The sequence below is a fragment of the Papio anubis genome, chromosome 2 (genome assembly GCF_008728515.1).
Source record: "Papio anubis isolate 15944 chromosome 2, Panubis1.0, whole genome shotgun sequence".
In the NCBI taxonomy this organism is placed as follows: Eukaryota; Metazoa; Chordata; class Mammalia; order Primates; family Cercopithecidae; genus Papio; species Papio anubis.
Window position 1 is genome coordinate 25103260 of NC_044977.1, and position 18582 is coordinate 25121841.

The window sequence follows — 18582 nt, forward strand, 5'->3', positions numbered from 1 at the left end:
ATTTCCAAGTTATCACTAATTTTCCCGGTGAATTGTGTGTATGTACTAATTGTCTATACAAGAAGGACACAACTTCATTAATGGTATAATATGCTATCTTTAAATTGTTTTACTGTAAATTATAGTATCAGGACATTTGAAATAAATCATAGCAATAAAAGAAAAAATATTCTCCCTAAATTATTCTTAAAATGAAGAAGATTATAGAAATCATTACAATTAATTAATGTCATTTTCTAAAAACTTTAAATCACTAAAAATGATGACAAACATGTAATAGTCACAATGAAATATATTCTGAGTATTTCCTTTAATGTTTGCAATTAATATAATTTTCCTGCTGATGAATATATATATTCATTATTTATTACATTATGAGTATCATATATGCTCTTATTTTATATTACACTAGACATAGATGTATTGAAAATGAGAAATTCTATAGAAACATACATTTTCACCAAGTAGTACTATTTTTAATAAATGTCTAAGTCTGTAAAAATGGAATATATTTCTGTAAAAAAAAAATGAAGCTTTACTTATCCAATAATTGAACTAGAATCATATATTTTAAAAAGCAAATGAATTGGAGATTATTTAAAGGTTTGTTCTGTGCCAATTCTTGTGAATATGAACGTAAAAACATGGATGATATGTGAGTAGATTTAACTTTACTAATTCATTTTGATTAATCAGGGCTGACTATCAACAATGCATAAAAAATCTTAATCACACAAGAAAATGCATTGGTAATATCTATCCGTTGTCTTCTTACAGTAAACAGTAGTTTATAACACAAAGTAACTCATCAAAAGAAAATTAGGAAACATGAAACACACCCAGGAGATTCACGTAAGCAACATCTCTTGCACATTCTTGTCCTAGATTTTGTTGAGTCATTCTGTCTATAACAGAGCAAATACCATTACTGCTACTTTCATTGCCTTATCTATTTTTTAACTTTGTCACATGTGGGGGATTTATACTTAGTTTCTTATTTTAATGTCTTAATATATTTATGCTTCATAAGACCAAAGGGGTAGGCCAATTTAAGATCAATTATTTTACTATCGTTCCTTCCAGTGCCTCAACTTTCACTTTATTGCCTTGAAAATAAAATACATAGAAAAGAAAATGTTTCTTTCTTTCTGGGTTCTGCTACATAATCAACTACCACAATTTTGCAAGTGTATTCACTGGTCTTCAAACACATATGCCTCAGAGGGGTCAATTAGCATAAGGGGAAGCAGCTTGCTCTTATAGGTATTTCTTTTTATTTTATCACATTATCTTATTTCTATCTACTTTGTGATAAAAATCCAGTGATCTTTTTAAGGTTTGTTTGTTTTTTTTTTTTTTTCCAATCCACTTAAAAATCCTAATAATATCTAGTTTATCTTTCTGGGTTTCTTTTTAACATATGTTCTCAGTTACTCATTCAAGTCTGCATCTGTTCATTATCTAGTATACTGTGTCCTCAATATCAACTCAAAAACAATTAGAGCTTAGTCTTAAATAATTATGTGTTACAGTAATGAATCAACTTCTGTTTCAAATTAGTTTTTTCCTTAGAAAGAATTACAGTCATATACTTAGTACTTAGTACACTTAGAAGTTAGTTTTATATGGTGTTTCAACCTGGTAAGTTGATCTACAGGGAAACTCAAGGAACCATTACCATTCTCTGGACTCTATCATTACTTCTCTTTGAAATATAATTAATAATGCAGAAAAATATACATTCCCTGTATGTGTATTACACCTAAGCTCACAAAGAATTCAAGTTCTCTCTCATGTAACATGTACATTTTTTTAAAAGTGAAGAATAAAAGAAATATCCAAACTGCTGTAGTCTGAATGTGTCTCCCTCCAAAATTAACATGTTGAGATTTAATGCCCAATGAAATAGTATTAAGAGTTGGGGCCTTTAGGAAGTAGCTAGGTCATGAGGGCTCTACCCTACTGAATGAGATTAATACCACTGTAAAAGAAGTTGCACATAGTGTTCATCCCTTTTTAATGCTCCCATCAAATGAAGATACAATGTTCAGGGCACGATCTTGGAAGCAGTGACTGGGCCCTCACCAGACATGGAACCTGACAGTGTCTTAATATTGGACTTCCCCATCTCCATAGCTGTGAGCAATAAATGTATACTTTTTATAAATTAGCCGGTCTAAGGCATTTGGTTACAGGAGCAGGAATGGACTAAGACAAACACTGAAAGAAACATACATTTTAATAGAAGTCCTAGCGTGTATAAAGAAAATTGTAGAAGATAGTGCATAAAATCCTGCAATAGAGTCTATACTTTAATGTGGGGTTACTGTCAACCAAAATGTTTTATTGTTTTTAATTGAAAGATGGTTGAGCTATGGTTTAAAAGTAGGGCACTATATAGAGTGTTCTCAATACTCTTCTATAAGCTGGTAATTTTCATGTGAAAGTATGGAATTGAGCATGATGCATCAGTTCCCTTTTAAATGTGGCAAGTATGTCATATATATATATTACATGACATACTTGCCACATTTAAAAGGGAACTGATGCATCATATATATATTACATGACATACTTGCCACTTTTAAAAGGGAATTGATGCATCATGCTCCCTCTCTCTCTCTCTCTCTATATATATATATATACACACACACACCAGTGAAAGACACCATGAGTGACTATATACACATATAGCCCTCATGACCTAACTACTTCATATATATATATATATATATATGCATATAGTCACTCATGGTGTCTTTCATATATATATATATCTATATATATATATATCTATATATCTATATATATATATATATATATATATATATATGATTGAAGGCAAACAGCTTATTTATATAACAATACAAATTTCCAGGAAACAATTACTGTAGGACATCACAACAGAAATTATGTATTTTGATATGTTTAGTTTATAATTTTTGCAACTGTCCGCTGAAGCATTTACTGGCACACAGTACCTTAATATGTATTTGTTGAATGAATGAATTTATTTTTGAATAAGTGAAGAAATTTTAAAAACGAATGATTCTGACTTTCTCTGGAGCCTGATGACTTTGAGGTCCTGCATCTGATGATATGCAAATTGTACACTTTAAATTCATGCTGTGTTGAGTAACCAGATACGTGGGAATATAAGCTTGCATTGGCGGGTTGAGACTTCAGTGAGGCAAGTGAGGTGCTGCTTTAGGTATATAATTTAAGAGACTGTAATACCTGTAATACACTCAGTAATTAGTAAAAAGAATAATTTAAAGCAATATTTTTTAAAATCCAAATTATATATCCAAACATCAATGTTAATGCAAAAATTCATAATGAACAAAATGTCAAGCTGGAAATGATGGTTTTTCTCACTACTTTGGGGATTAGATGAAGTGCTGCCCTTCCCTGTAGATGCCAGGGAAAAACCCAGAAGTACAGACAGAGGTAACATCTCATGAGACTAACTTTAACCAGTGAAAGACACCATGAGTGACTATATGCAAAAACACTTATAAAGTGTCTGGCAAATAGTAAGACTTTCATCCCAACTTCATTCCCTACTCTTGTATATAACAGTGGCTAATACTCTTTTCAAGTCTTATTTTCAATGAAACATACTGAGATTGCCATTCTATCCAGTGTTTTCCATCTTTGGACAAATTGTATTGCATGTTAATAATTTGAACTATTTTAATATGCATTTCCATTTAAAACTGACTAGTAAACATCTGTTGAACCAACTAGAAAATGGATTTTCAAAATGAACCAGTGACTTAATTTAATAATGTGCAGGGAGTCATATAGCCATCAACTCTCAAGCTTGACATAAATAATTTGTTTGACATTTGTGTTTTTCCACTTTTACTTTTTTTATTAAAAGAATCTGCATTTGTATTTTATGGAACATTGAGCAAAAATCACCAATGCTGCAATCCTGTGCTGTCTTCTTTCAGTAATAATTTTTCTGGTTATTTTTTACCACATACCTTTTTGTTTGCTTTGTAACAGGCAAAGTGCCAAAGAACTCTTACTATTTTTTAACGTATAATTTTTCTGGTTAAAAATATCCTTAATAAATTAATATATGTTTCTATTCTTTTCTACTGGCCTAAAGTGCATAACATCAACAAAAGTTCTGAAGTGGTTTTATGTTGGCTAAATGACTTCCACGTTTTTGTTACTTCATTCAACAAACATTAATTGCAAGCCTCAACAGGGAGTACTTTTTTAAAGTATACATTCAATATATCAATTAACTTCCTGTGATCTGAAGGGTGGTAAGCCTGTTTATGAAATTTAAATAAAAAACAAATCTGACACAAATGAATATGACAAATAATCATGCTTCAAGAGTTTAGAGTAAGACACTATGGACTATGAAGGAAGTGAAGGAAGATGACACATGAGCTATGGGTAGCATTAGCACAGTGGAAAAGACATTATAACTGCAAACTGGGAATCCATATAATCTGTCAAATAATTATTGTCTGAAGAGGGAAAAGATCCTTTAAACAATTAATTAATAGTCATCTGACACTATTTTTATATGTGTTCATGCTTCAATCTCAAATGCAGTGGGAATACATGCAGATGAATTGCTAATAGCATTAAGCATATTCCTGTAAAATAAATATTTGAATAAAGTACAGTTTGCATATATTCTACTACAAAATATCTGAAATTATGGACACCAACTAGCAGGCACTTAAATAAATAAAAAAACTAGGGTTGGTTGGGAGAGAAATTACTTTTGTGAAATATAGCTTGTGGTTTTGAATTTATCTTTCTCCTCTTCTTTCCCTACTCCTTCTAAATACTTTTCATTACATTAGTATGAGGAACACAGGAAAAATAAACAATCTACAATAATATTAATTCGTTGATATTTTAAGCAAACTCTAAGTAATCTGTACTTAGTTCTCCATTCATAAAGAAACAGCAATAAATCTTCTGAGTTTTTTTTTTTTTTTTTTTCTAATATCCCTATCCCTACCAGTAATTACAGGCAGTATCTCAAAAACACAGATGCTACATTTACTCCCATGTTATAATAGTTGGCTCCTATAATCATAGCTTAGAAAGTTAGGAACAAATTCAAATAGGATTTTAATTTTAATGAAAATTAAGTTCTGACTAGTTTACTATTAACTATATTTGAGCACTCTTTGTTTATATATTTAGTTTTTTGTTCTCTGTTTCTTTCTTTTTTGCTTTCTTTAAACATAAAATCAATTCCATTTGTACATTATCTAGACAGAATCATTTTCTCATTGTACAAGGCTCTTAATTACCTCTCTCTTACTGGCTACACATTTATTCATGATTTGAAGAGTACAAGGGAAGTGTAATTAATGAAATAATATATTGAAGTTTTGAATGAGGTTGGCTTGCTATATCATTTATTAGCTGTGTAATCCCAAATTCCTTAACCTCTCAAGTCTCACCCTCTTCATCAATAAAATGGAGAAAATTAGATCTACCTCATAGAGTCATTAGGTAGTTTCATCGAGATTAAACACATAAAGTAGCACGGTGTCTAGCATGAAGCATACTCGTTACATTTTAAATATTACCTTTTTTTAATGTAATTTATGCCAAGTCTTCCCTTTATTGTAGTAGAAATTGAAAGTTCAGTATAATTCAAACAATAGAGAAAGTAAATTGTCTTTTAAAAAATGCTATGAAATGTCATAGCTAAGTAGCATTAATATAAATCATCATTTCTTATTACATTACTAGGAACTAAACACATTTTAAGATTACTATTGTCATTCTTTTGAATAGTATCCAAACCACAGCTCCTTTTTTGTTAAGGTAGGTGGTTAAGAGCTGAGTACAGAAATTATATCAGAAAAACAAATGGTTTATTAGAATTGCTTTGAGAGATGGACATGAATATGTTCATGTACATAAGCACATATCTAATTTTTTAACATACTTTCAAATTAATTGCAAGTAAACATAAAGATTTGTCTTTCAAATAATGTTATAGGTATTATTAATGCATGATAAAATATAATTATTTTCTGTTTCACAAACAGTAGTCAATTGTGAATATTCTCTCTGTACTCTACTGTGCCAGTATATCCAATCAAAAACCAAAACGCAACTTTAAATAAACATCTTTCTCTTTATACTAAAACCTGATTCAAATGATTATTTCAGACCCTCATAATAGCAACCAACACTCAGAGCAATCATACTTACTAAACTGGGTTCTGGGCATCATTATAATAATGCTAGAAGGTATTTTAGGTAGTACATTTCCACGAATTTGAAAGTAAGACAATTTTGCAACAGACTGGAAAAGCAATATATAAAAACAGCGATTATATGCAAAGTCACATGAAAAGATTTTTTTAAACCAGCATATACCTTGATAAAGGTAATATCATGTTTATGAAAGAATGCATTAATCTGACAAATAATTGATCACTGAAAAAATACAGAAATTAAAATTCCTGAAACAAGCATTGCCTATACCCATCTTTGTGCAATCCTTAGAACAGAGACATCAGAAAGCTAACTTGTGATTGTAGACTGTTGAAGGGGTAGCTAATGACATGTTGTATGAGTAGACACATCGAAGTATAAAAGATGGTGCTACTATGTATTTAAATCATGTATTTCTCCAGCCTCTGTTTCTTGATTACTGTGGTAATCATTAGTACTGTTTACCAAATATTCTCAACTCTCTTCCTTGGGGATACATGGTAGAACTGTGCTTCCCAATCCACTTTGAATTTGGATTGTGTCACTTCTAGATTGAAGCTGCAATTGTCAGTATGTGATTCACCATATTCCTCTTCCTTGACATGGCAATCGTTCAAGCATGAGGCTGATTTATTGTGAAGCTACTGAAACTTGTAATTTTGTGTTAAGTATCTTTTTTGTTTTGTTTTGTTTTTTAGACGAAGTCTTGCTCTGTCACCAGGCTGGAGTGCAGTGGCGCGATCTCAGCTCACTGCAAGCTCCGCCTCCCGGGTTCCCGCCATTCTCCTGCCTCAGCCTCCCGAGGAGCTGGGACTACAGGCGTCCACCACTGAGCCCGGCTAATTTTTTGTATTTTTTAGTAGAGACGGAGTTTCACCGTGTTAACCAGGATGGTCTTGATCTCCTGATCTGGCAATCCGCCCGCCTCGGCCTCCCAACGTGCTGGGATTACAGGCGTGAGCCACCGCGACCGGCCGATATACATCTTTAAAAGTGCATCTAAAACAGTAAAAGCCTTAGACCCCAGAAATCCTGGATGTGTCACAGAGAGCATGTGACATAGGGTCTGCATCTGCATATTTCCCTGATATACTACAATGAGGAGGCTACCCTGATGATAAGGGTTAAACATACATAAGCAAGAAATCAGTCTTTTTCAGGAAATTTGGGGATTGTCACAGTAGCATCATCTAGATTATACCAGCTGACAGAATTAACTAAATAATTTCCTACAGAGAGGCAGAATGTGCTAGTTAGATCAAAGCAAATACCTAATTGGCCTGATAATTATATTTCATATATAAGTAAATTACCTAGAATTTTGATACATCTATCAATTGTTCATAAACTTAAGTGAGTGTCTTGGTATCCAAGACGATAAGAACTGGGCAAAATCAAGTTTGTAGCAAACAAAGCTACTGCTTAGACATTGGAAACTAGTCTAGCTCAGGTGTTAACAGCTAGAGTTGTTAATTTTGAGAGAAATTCAAGCAAGATCTGAGTAGTATCTAAGACATGAGCATAAACCCTCTAACTCCACCTCATTTTCTATGTATACTTTATTACTTAAATAGTGGCAGTCTGCCAATTTATTTGTCTTTTATTGCATTGTGTTAAATAGAAATCAATGAGTGGCAGTGAATTGGACTCCTAATTCAATCACTTATTAGATGTGTAATCTAGTATGTATAAGTTACCTATCACTCTAAGCCTCCATCTGTTCATGTGAAAATGAGATCAATAATCTGTCTTGCTTACAGTTCTTTGTGGTGGGAATTAAATGAGGTCATGTTAGTAGATACAATATTAATGAAATCTATAAGGAAGATGGAGAACTGAAGATAAAATATAACCATTGTTCAGCCCTTGAGTGCATGCTATTTACATTGAAGTTTTTCATATTTGTGGTAGCTGGCCTCCAAGATGATTCCCAAAATTATATATATATTTTTTTCTTCTTTTGAGACGGAGTCTCACTCTGTTGCCCAGGCTGGAGTACAGTGACATGATTCACAGCTTACTGCAGCCTAGACCTCCTGGGTAGCTGGGACTACATGCACACATAGTCCCACCTCACCTTCCCGAGTAGCTGGGATTACTGGCACATGTCATTTGTAGAGAAGAGGTCTTGCTATGTTTCCCAGGCTGTTCTGGAACTCCTGGATATAAGCAATCCTAATGTCTTGGCGTCCTGAAGTGCTGGGATTACAGGCTCAAGTCACCGCACTGGGCTGTAATCTTTTCTTGGTATTCATGTCCTTACATAGTTCCCTCCCACAATGAGTGATAAGACTGATCTGTTTGGCAATAGAATATTGAAGAAGTAACAGAATGTGACTTCTGAGGCAAAGTTATAAAAATCATGGCTTCTACCATCTCTCTTCTCTGGGTTTGCTCACTCTGAACAAAACCAGCAGCCGTGTCACAAGGAAAGTCAAGCTGCACAAAAGAGAGGCCAGCACAGGGAAAAACTGAGGCCTCTGCCAACAAGCACCACCAACTTGCCAGGCATGTAAGTGAGCCGTCTTGCAAGCAAATCTTCCAGGCCCAGCCTCCATCTGAGGGTAGTCCCAGCCAACATGTTGACTCAGTCTCATGAGAATCCCTGGGTCAGAACAGTATGGCTGAGCCACCCTCAAACTGTGGCCCCCAGGGAGATAACAAATGTTTACTTTTGTTTTAAGCACACTAAGTATTGGGGTAATTTGTTACAGAGCAATAAATAACTAATATAATTCTGCTTGATTCTTTTTTCAGTAATGAAACCATTACCTGTTAAAATAAACATGAAATTTGTATCCCAGAGAAGAAACCAGCAAAGTTGCATAGTACTTCACAGTACTTCCGCATGCTGCTGTGTTGAGAACTATATTATTGCCTGGGCTCCATGACTTTGTAACAAAGACTCTAAGCCAAGCAAAGTATTTATTTATTGCCTTTATGGCAATATACATAAAATAATCTTTCTGTTTCCATTTATTTCTCCGTGTTGTATTAGTCTACACCAGCTATTTCAAACACAGCATTGTGGGAAAGAGTCAGTCTGGACTTGGCATTTTTGTCACACTGTTTCATTCCTTAGCTTGTAAAGTGTCTCTTTTTCTTAAAATGCGAGAGATCTTAAAAAAAGAGACCCCAAACCTGTGCATATTGTTTGCCATCTAGTTCTCACAAGTTAAAAATTAAGTGGGGAGGGATGGGGCCCTTGACTGCTTTAAACCCCACTCTTGGCATGGCTACCACAGGCCCTGCAGCCAAGAGTTCCAAAATTTTAACTGATGAAACTATTTCAGGAATGTCATTTCTATACCCAGATAGTTCCCTTATTCACTGTAGTAGGCTATTCTTGCACTGCTATGAAGAAATACCTGAGACCGGGTAATTTATTAAAAAAAAAAGGTTTAATTGACTTACAGTTCTGCCGGCTATACAGGAAGCATAGCAGCATCTGCTTCTAGGGAGGCCTCAGGAAGCTTCCAATCATGCTGGAAGGCAAAGGGGGAGCAGGCATATCACATAGCAAGAACAGGAGCAGGAGAGAGGGAATGAGGTATCACACACTTTTAAATAACCAGATCTCATGTGAACTGAGTGATATAAACAATTCCACCAGGCCCCACCTCCAACATTAAAACATACGGAAAAAAAGTCATGAACTCGCCATTTATAATACAGTGTTAAGGTCATTAAAAGACTTCTTTTGGATTTTTGTAGGTAAACTGCTGCAGCAACCTGAATGTATGATCACATGATGTCAATAGCTAGCAATTTCAATTAATGCTAAGTGAAACTCTCATCGAAAATTGTCAGTAAGGTGGGGATTTTATGACAAAAATAAAGCAATCACCATTTTGTGACCAATAAAAATATCAACGAAATGAGTACAATGGGGAACAACTGAAAATTGTGAAAGTAAATGGACCATAAATGTCTAAATGGATTTGTAAAGATTTTGTTTCCAACCACATCTCTAGATTTGATTGATCTGTACTATCTGCCTTATAAGCATCAAGGAATTTATTCTACTTTTTTTTTTTTTATCATACCTAGAAATCCCATGGAATTATCACTGGAATTAGAATGCTTTAACAATTATGAGGTTGTTGGAAATAACTTTAGAAGTATTCAGGTTTATTTTCTGTCTATCCTGCAGTGACAAAGCAGTTGTTTATTGACGTGAGGTATATGAAGTCTTAATCTGCTTCATGTAGCACCTGATTAAGAACAGAATTTCTACCATGATCAGGTATTTCAGAGAAGAGCGACTAATTTTCTGTTCTAGTCATCCCAGAAAGATATTGTTGTTGATGTTTTTCAAGCTGCCCATGCTTAACATCCAAATGAGTAATGCCAAGGTAATAAAATTGCTGGTGAGACAATATGACAGGCAGTAGTGACATTCAAAATCATTAGCAAACTGAATAGCTCTACATCCCAATCAGAATCAATACTGCTGTAGTATTAAAACAGGGTTAGAGACCCCTTGCATACCATAGGTTAACCTAGTCTAGAGGCTGAAGCAGCTGTGCAGTTGGAGGAATCATATTTAGGGGAATTCAAGACAAAGTCTTTTAATAAGTAGAGAATTATTTCAACACTTTAATAACTAATATAGCTGTACTGCATATGGCTGATGTCAACATGGCCTGACAAGATAAAAAGCAGTCTTTAAAATTATTCCAAAGATACTGTCACTGCCTAAACCATGTGTGGAACATGTTTTTAGAATTGCCTTCAGAGCCAGTTTATAAACCATACAAGAAAAAGCCTCATTAATTTTATAATACCTCATTTTTTACCAAAAATGGTATTATACAACTTGTTCACTCACATTATTCACCATACTTGGCTCTGAGTGGCTTTTAGCTATTTCCAAAAATCAGACTCAAACTCCAAAGACAAAAATATATTAAGGATATATTTTACAATGTTTTATGCAGTATCTAAAGCAACTCCAAATGAGGAAAAAAGTTAACTGTACTAAGTTCCTATAACATGCTGTTACAGTACTAGAAACTTACAAATAGTTATCCCATTTAATTTTGCATAATTTTATCTTACATCATTGACCACTTAAAAGTCTGAACTCCAAGACAGCAAAAATTTTAAGACAAAAACTCACAACACCATAGAGATATTGACTTTCTCTAGCCTACGTCCTAATTATAACTTTTCACTCTAATTACTAGACTCATAGGTAATAACATATTGAAAGAAACAGGACAAAGTTTCTGAATACCTTAAAGTAAATGGGAGCTAAGATTTATCGAGTGCCCATTACATACCAAGGCTACCACATGTTAAAACTAGCTTTTGCACAAAATTTAAGACTATATTTGGCCATGCAGTATGTGATATTTCTACTATCTTGGTATTAACCAACTGCTAACTGAAAAGAATTTCTATTGTTGTACTTTTTAACAACATTTAAAGCACCTACTATAAAATAGGCACGTGTAAAATCATTATATATTATATTATTCCCTACAATATCCCTGTAGAGTTGGTACTATTTAAATTATCGTTTTATAGATGAAGAAATGGAGGCTTAGGTATCTTAAGAAGGTTGTCTATGGTGACAGAGCAGAACCAAGATCTTAACCCAGCCACCTTGATTCTAGAACCATATTCTTATCACTCTGCTGCATTGAAGGAATTGATGAGAACACTGACATACGTTGTTGTCACAGTTTGAGCTGCTATGACAAAGTACCACAGACTGGGTGGCTTAAAGTCAAGAAAAAAAATTATATTTGTTATAGTTGTAGAGACTGGGAGTTCAAGATCAGGGTGCTGGTGTGGTGAGTCCTGGGGAGAGCCTTCTTGCTATTGTGGACTGCCCTTTTCTTATTTCCTCACATAGCAAAGGAGGGCAAGAGAGCACTCTGTGGTCCCTTTTGTATGGACACTAACCTCATTCATGAGGGCTCCATTTCATGACCTAATTACCTCCCAAAAGTCTCACTTCCAAATACAATCCCATTGTGTATGGAATTAGGATTCCAACATGTAAAATTTGGGGGACACGAACATTCAGTCCACTGTAGCTTGCTACTTTTTAAAATCGGAAATGTTTTTATATGCTTGAATAAATTTGTTCACTGTTGTATGATTTGCATGCAAGTGGGCACAGAATGAATTGACTTACCCAGAAGATGGAAGACAGAAAGAAGGAGCCTGCATCATGTGATGGAAGAAGCACCCATTCTTCAACATCCCCAAAATATCTTCACCGAAGTAGGGCCCAGAATAGCTGAAATTTCCACTGCAAATTCATCCTGTAGGAAAACAACAATTATGTTGTCTTGATACTTGTGTTGCCAATTGCATATCACAAGTAGCTTCTTATATACTGAAAATATACGATTTTTAAAGTTTTTTACTTTTTAAATTTGTTTTGTTAGAAAAAGTTTTGTTGTTCAATATATACACAGAAAATTATAGCAAACGTATCTGTACATTTTAAAATGCAGGAAATACTCTGATGTCATCACCTCCAAGTAGGAAATAGGGGAAAGCCTGTACTGAGTGCCTTTCCCAGTCTCACCTCCTTCCTTCCTCTCAAAAGACAGTGACTCATTATCCTGACTTCTGTAGTTTCATTATCTTACTGGTCTTCAGCTTATCATCTGTATAGATATCCTTAAATATTATATTGTCAATTTTTTCCCGTTTTAATTTTATGCAAATGGTATCATCCTGTGTATATTTTTGACTTATCTTTTAGCATAGCTACAGCATTAATCTATACTGATTTATAACACTATCTTATTTTTATGGCTATATATAGTCTTTATTGTATACCCCAATTCATTTATTCAGTCTATTGTTGACAGGTAATTGAATTATTTCCAGGTTTTTTAGTTACAAAACAATGCTTCTATGTTCTAAGAATGTTGTTCTTGAACAACAACTCCTGGTCCACATTTGGAAACAAATCTCTAGGAATAGAATTGCTCATTACTATCTGCTCCTTTCTTATTTCATAAAAAATAAAGAGCTGGAGAAGACATTTATAAGCCTTCTCACAGTCATTTGTGGCCGTGTGACTCAGTTCTTGCTAATGGAGTCTCGTGAAAAGGAGGTAAGACATTTTCTGGTCTAGGCCTTAAAAAATTGATATATACTTTCTGTATTCTCTCTCCCCTTCCCATACTCTGGGACACAGACATGCCTGCAATCCAGCTGATAGAACATGCAAAAATAGACAATACCTAAAAAATGACCAAGTAATGTGATAAAAGAATCATTGATCCTTGAATGATTGTGTAGAAGAAGCCATTTCTAAAACTGGACCATTCACTTGGAACTCTTGTTATGTTAAATAAAACCGTACCCATCAGCAGATCATGAGTTCTCATTATTGTAACTTTTCCTTCACATTAGGCATTAGTAGTCATTTTCACTTTTATAATTTTAGTGAGCGTCAAATGCTATCTCACTGAGTGTTAAGTTACATTTCCCTGACTGCTAATCTTTTTCACGTGATTTTTGCTCGATTTGATTTCTTCTTCTATGAAGTACATGTTTTAGTCTTTGGGCCGTTTCTCTATTTGATTATCTTTTCCTTAGTAATTTAGAAGGGTTCTTTATAATTTGGGTGAATGCGCTAGTCTTTTGTCCATTACATTTTTTGCAAATATGTTTCATTCTCTTTATGATATATTGGTGATGTTTTTATCTGAATGAAGTCAAATATGTTAGATTCTTCTTTATTTTTGTGCCTTGTTTCTTGTTTTGACAATGCATAAGAAATTCTTTTCTTCCCCAATATAATAGAGATTTTCACTTAAGTTCTTCAAAAAGCTTTAGGCCATTGCTTTTTGAATTTAGTTCATTAGTTGACTCATTTGAGTTCTGATATGCTTTTTTTCCACAGAAGAGTAAAGGGTGGAGTTACAACTGGCAGATGAGAATTCCAAATAATCATGGGTGTGCCTATGGGCATTTGTAGTTTTTGTGAATACCATCATTCATAAGTATTGAAAGGGAAAAATAAAGTCTGTGAAGAGCAGGTTGAAGGTATTGTCTCCAGAAGTTTCCTTAGTGAAATTTAGTGGGAAAAAATGCTAGACCTTGGTGTTAGACACATTCTTAGTTACTCATGTACAGAACAGGCTAGTTTATCAGTGATTCATGTGAAAGAGACATGGAGTTCTAACTTTTGGTTGACAAGCTAGACATGCCCCCAACTGTGTGACAAGGTTGCTAAGAAATCTAATGAGATCTCAGCTTCCATTAAGAATACAATGTCCAGAACTTGAGAGATAATATCTCCCCTGTGGCTTGTACTCATTAGATAACAATTGGGTTCTTGCATCAAATTTCAATGCTACTCTTGAAGAGGCGCACAGGTAAACTGGAGTTTATCACAAGAGGAGCAGTCAGGTTGGTGTCAGGGTGGGAAACCACTATATATATATGTGTGTGTATGTATATATATATACACATACAACAGTTGGTGTGACTGGGAAATCTTAGGTTGCAATGGAGTAGATGTTGATAGGCCATAATAATTCTGTTTAAAAATCTTAAATGTTGACCTATCAAAGAGATGACACACATTTGGTCTATATTTCTCTAAGTAAACACCAAGAACCAATGGACGGAAGTTATAAGGAAATAGATTTAGGCTATGACAAAGAATCTTAATAGCAGTTGGACGATTTATCTTACAAAGAACTGATTAACTCAAGAAAGTAGTGGTCTCCTTCCCCAATACTGATGACACTGAAATGGAATCTGAAAGATAATTTATCAAGGATGTTACCAGTATTAATTAATATCTATTAGTGCTTACTACTGACGAGGAATTATTCCATGCACTCTGACTGTATTTTCCCATTTAACCCTCACAGCAGCCCTAGGAGATGAGAACTGTTTTGTCATTATTCTCTACATGAAGAGTCTGAAGTTTAAAAGGTTAAACTTTGTAAAAGGCAGAAAGCACATCTGTCTTGTGTCCAGAGAGTGAGCTCTCACCTACACTGCTTCTCACTTGTCAATCCTGTAAAAAAAGATTTGCTGTACTGAGAGAAAAACCGTACTGTGTGTCCATCCAATTCTGAGGCTACTTGATTCTAACAAAATTGAAATGTATTATCTTGGAAGCTAAAACAATAAGGAAAGTAGACAGTGGAAGAAATGGGAAAAGGGACAGGTAAAACTTAATGAGGAAGGGAAAAGTCTGGAAAGATTGTAAGTGCAAGGCACTGGTCCAGGAAAAATACATTCCTGGCTGGTCGTAGACAAGGGATATTGCCTGAAGTTTATATACACATGAGAGCGAGGTGATGGGGAGTAGGAGACAGTAAAGACATGAGACTCATAAAAAATTTTTTTGCCTTAGCAGAAGCATCATTTGGCCATGTCACATGAGGTTCCAAACACTGCATTTTGTTAATAGTCAGAAAGAACTAAGCAAAACAAAGAAAGAATTTCATTTTCCCCATCAAGTATCAAGAGTCTAGCAATGAGCTTACTTTCATTATTTTTCTTGCAAGTAATTAATACCACTCTTTCCTTACAGAAAGCATTGGCAGAAAGATTGTAATTAGATCCAAATGGACAATTTGTAAGGAGTCATTCAGGCACGGCTTGATTTAACAAATATTTATGGAGTGTTTACTATTTGTGAAGCACTTTTCTAGACACTGGAGGCACAGCAGAAAATAGTATTCCCCTACCCCTAAAAATAATTACCCCTAAAAATAATTTCCTGTATTTTGGAGTGTATTTTCCGTGGCAGAAAGGCACACACAAAACAGATGAATATGCAAAATTTAAGGTATGTTAAATAGTCATAAGGGCTAATGAGAAAAATAAAGCAAAGAAAGTTGGTATATATGCAGAATTTTTGAAATTGTACAGGATTTTAACCAAATATGTAAATTGAAAAGAAGAGAAGGAAAATGGTCATGAAAGGGGAATGTGTTGAAGCTCACGTGGATTTAGTTCATGCTTATGAATCACAAATATTGTGAAAGGTCTTGTAGCAAAATGAAAAGGACATTAGACACATCACTTCTCTTATTTTATCCTCATTTCCTCATCTTTAAAATGGAAATTCTAATATTAGACCTGTTGACCACAAAAAAGTAGATGTGTGTCTCCAATGAGTCATTGAATGTGAAGGCAGACTTCAAAATGTAAAAGAGTATATGCAGTGTGTATATATATATTTATATATTTATACATATATACATATATAGTCACACATGTATACATATATACTTATGTAAAAATACAAATACAGAGAAAGAGAAATAAGGAAGGGGGATGGGAGAAATTTTCTATTTAAAGTAAGATACACACATATGTTGGTCCAATCCATCTTATAATTCATAAAATGTATCTAGTACAAACTTTCTGACAAGGAATAAGCATATCTGTGGTGGAAACCCAAGAATAGGGTTCTTCGAGTCTCTAAAGAGACTAGGGGCAAGAGAATTCTTCTGTATTTGGGTCTCCCTGGATTACTGAAGACTTTGCAGAGCTCTTTTAATCACCTCCTGAAATGCTGGTTTCCTTCCTCCATCCAAGAGACTTGACAAAATGGAACTTGTCAACTGTGCTTATGGTAATAAATCTCCTTTCCAGCGTTTCTCCTGACATTCTAATGTCTTCCTGAACATAATCAAAAGGTCATTTTCCACCTGAATTCATCTTCTCCAAGCTGCCTTATATTTCTGCAAATCCAAGTTTCAACAAGTTTGATTTCATTCCTTCTACAGTATTTTATTTGCTTTAACCAAGCTAAAAATCCCACTGTCACCCTATGTTGTACTCTAATAGCTTGAATGGGGATTATACTTTATTGGCTGACTGTATAATGTGGATACATTTTGAAAGCTGAACTGCTCCTTTTTCTTGAATGACAGAGAATTAAATGCTACCTTTCAGATATTGCCAAAGGATTTCTTATGATTTTGTTTCCCACATCAATTCAATTACTTTCTATGTATCAATTGTGCAGAGATCAGCATTCTCACCTAAACACAAAACACTCCCCCAGAAGCCCTAAGACTTGAACAGACCTTTCACTGTGCAATCCACTCAGCTGTAGTCATGCATTTCACAACCCTGTTCACAGTTTCTAGAGGAGCAATTCAATTATTAGCCTTTGCGAAGTTATGCATTCTTGATTGCTGAGGATTTCTTTTTAACTAAAAACAGTTGTATTTAATTTAATGTAGGTTTAGATTGTTGATTTAAGTGCAATCATCGTTTCTAAACAACACTATCAAGAATACAGTGCCATTTATAATACAGGTTGATTGGGGTGGAAGGTACGAGGAATATCCCCAGGAAAATATATGGGAAAACCTTGGACTTCGCCTTGCCAACGATAATGGCAAGAGACCGGCCTGTATTTGCTAGTTTTGTTTAACATATTTGTGACACTCATCTACCTAAGTCAGTCTGTCCACTTCCCTGAAATGAGTCAGCGGCTTATGATTTATTAACAAGGCAGAACTTTGACCTTTCACTTGGAGGAACAGAATCCCAGGACGATCTGCGTGGACCACAGCCCGACCAAGATCTCCTTTATACAAGGCAGGAGCCATAGTTTTCCCAGCGGCGGGTGGTGCCCCAGTCTCCTCCTGGAAGGCTCCGGAGACAGCGCGTCCAGGGCTAGAGCGCCGCCCACCCAGCGGTCCTGGGTCAGCTCCGCGGGATGCAGGACAAGGGTCCTCGGCCATCGAAATCACTCTCCGCTCATAAAGACACGGTTCCTTGTAGACGAAGGATTGGGGTACCACTTGGAAGCCTCCCAATCCCCCAGAAGTATCAACGGCCCTTGCTCCGAACCGCTGGGTTCGGAGATACGCGAGAGAGCAAGTGCCCGCTGAGAAGAGGAGCGGAGGGAAGCGGAGAGAGAAAACCAGGGAGAGAGAAAACCAGGGAGAGAGAGGCTGAACCAGCTTCCCTGTCTGTCCAATCTCGGGACCAAACGCAACTCGGGCTGCTCCGGGCCCCGGAAGGACGCAAGTCTCGGGCAGCTGAGGAAAAAGGCCTCCCCCTCGCGGGCCCTGGGGCTGAAGGAAGACCTCGGTTGGAGGAAGGGAGGAGGAAACGGAAATGCTCATCTTTTCCCGTTTTGTTTTTTGGTTTGGTTTGGTTTTTCCTCCACTGAGCGCAAAACAGAATCAGCCGCGACTCTGGCCTGGAGAGTATCTATTATTTAATGAAAAATAAGAGACCATTTTCTTCGTCTTCTTCTTTGAAATAAGTTCAGCAGCACTTCCCTCTCCCTCTCCGCCGTTCTTCTCCCTTGCCCAATTTACTCTCTCCGACACCGTTTCTACGGTACCCATGAAATAATCTTCCTCAGGTTTTATGTCCCGTGTATCAGGTTTTCAT

General features: G+C 35.4%; 1 protein-coding gene across 1 annotated transcript; it reads right to left on the bottom strand.

The window, feature by feature from the left end:
* Positions 1-9770: 9770 nt before the first annotated feature.
* On the bottom strand, positions 9771-18308 carry LOC116273873. The gene is made up of 2 exons (XM_031663972.1): positions 17702-18308; positions 9771-12497 (listed from the first exon to the last, which is right to left on the bottom strand). Exons 1-2 carry the CDS (start codon positions 18306-18308, stop codon positions 12493-12495), a joined length of 612 nt encoding a protein of 203 aa, XP_031519832.1. The 3' UTR covers positions 9771-12492.
* Between the last annotated feature and the right edge of the window lie 274 nt (positions 18309-18582).

Bases quoted from the DNA above. Each gene is read 5' to 3' on its own strand.
- LOC116273873 (XM_031663972.1), bottom strand. From the start codon at position 18,308: ATGAGCATTTCCGTTTCCTCCTCCCTTCCTCCAACCGAGGTCTTCCTT.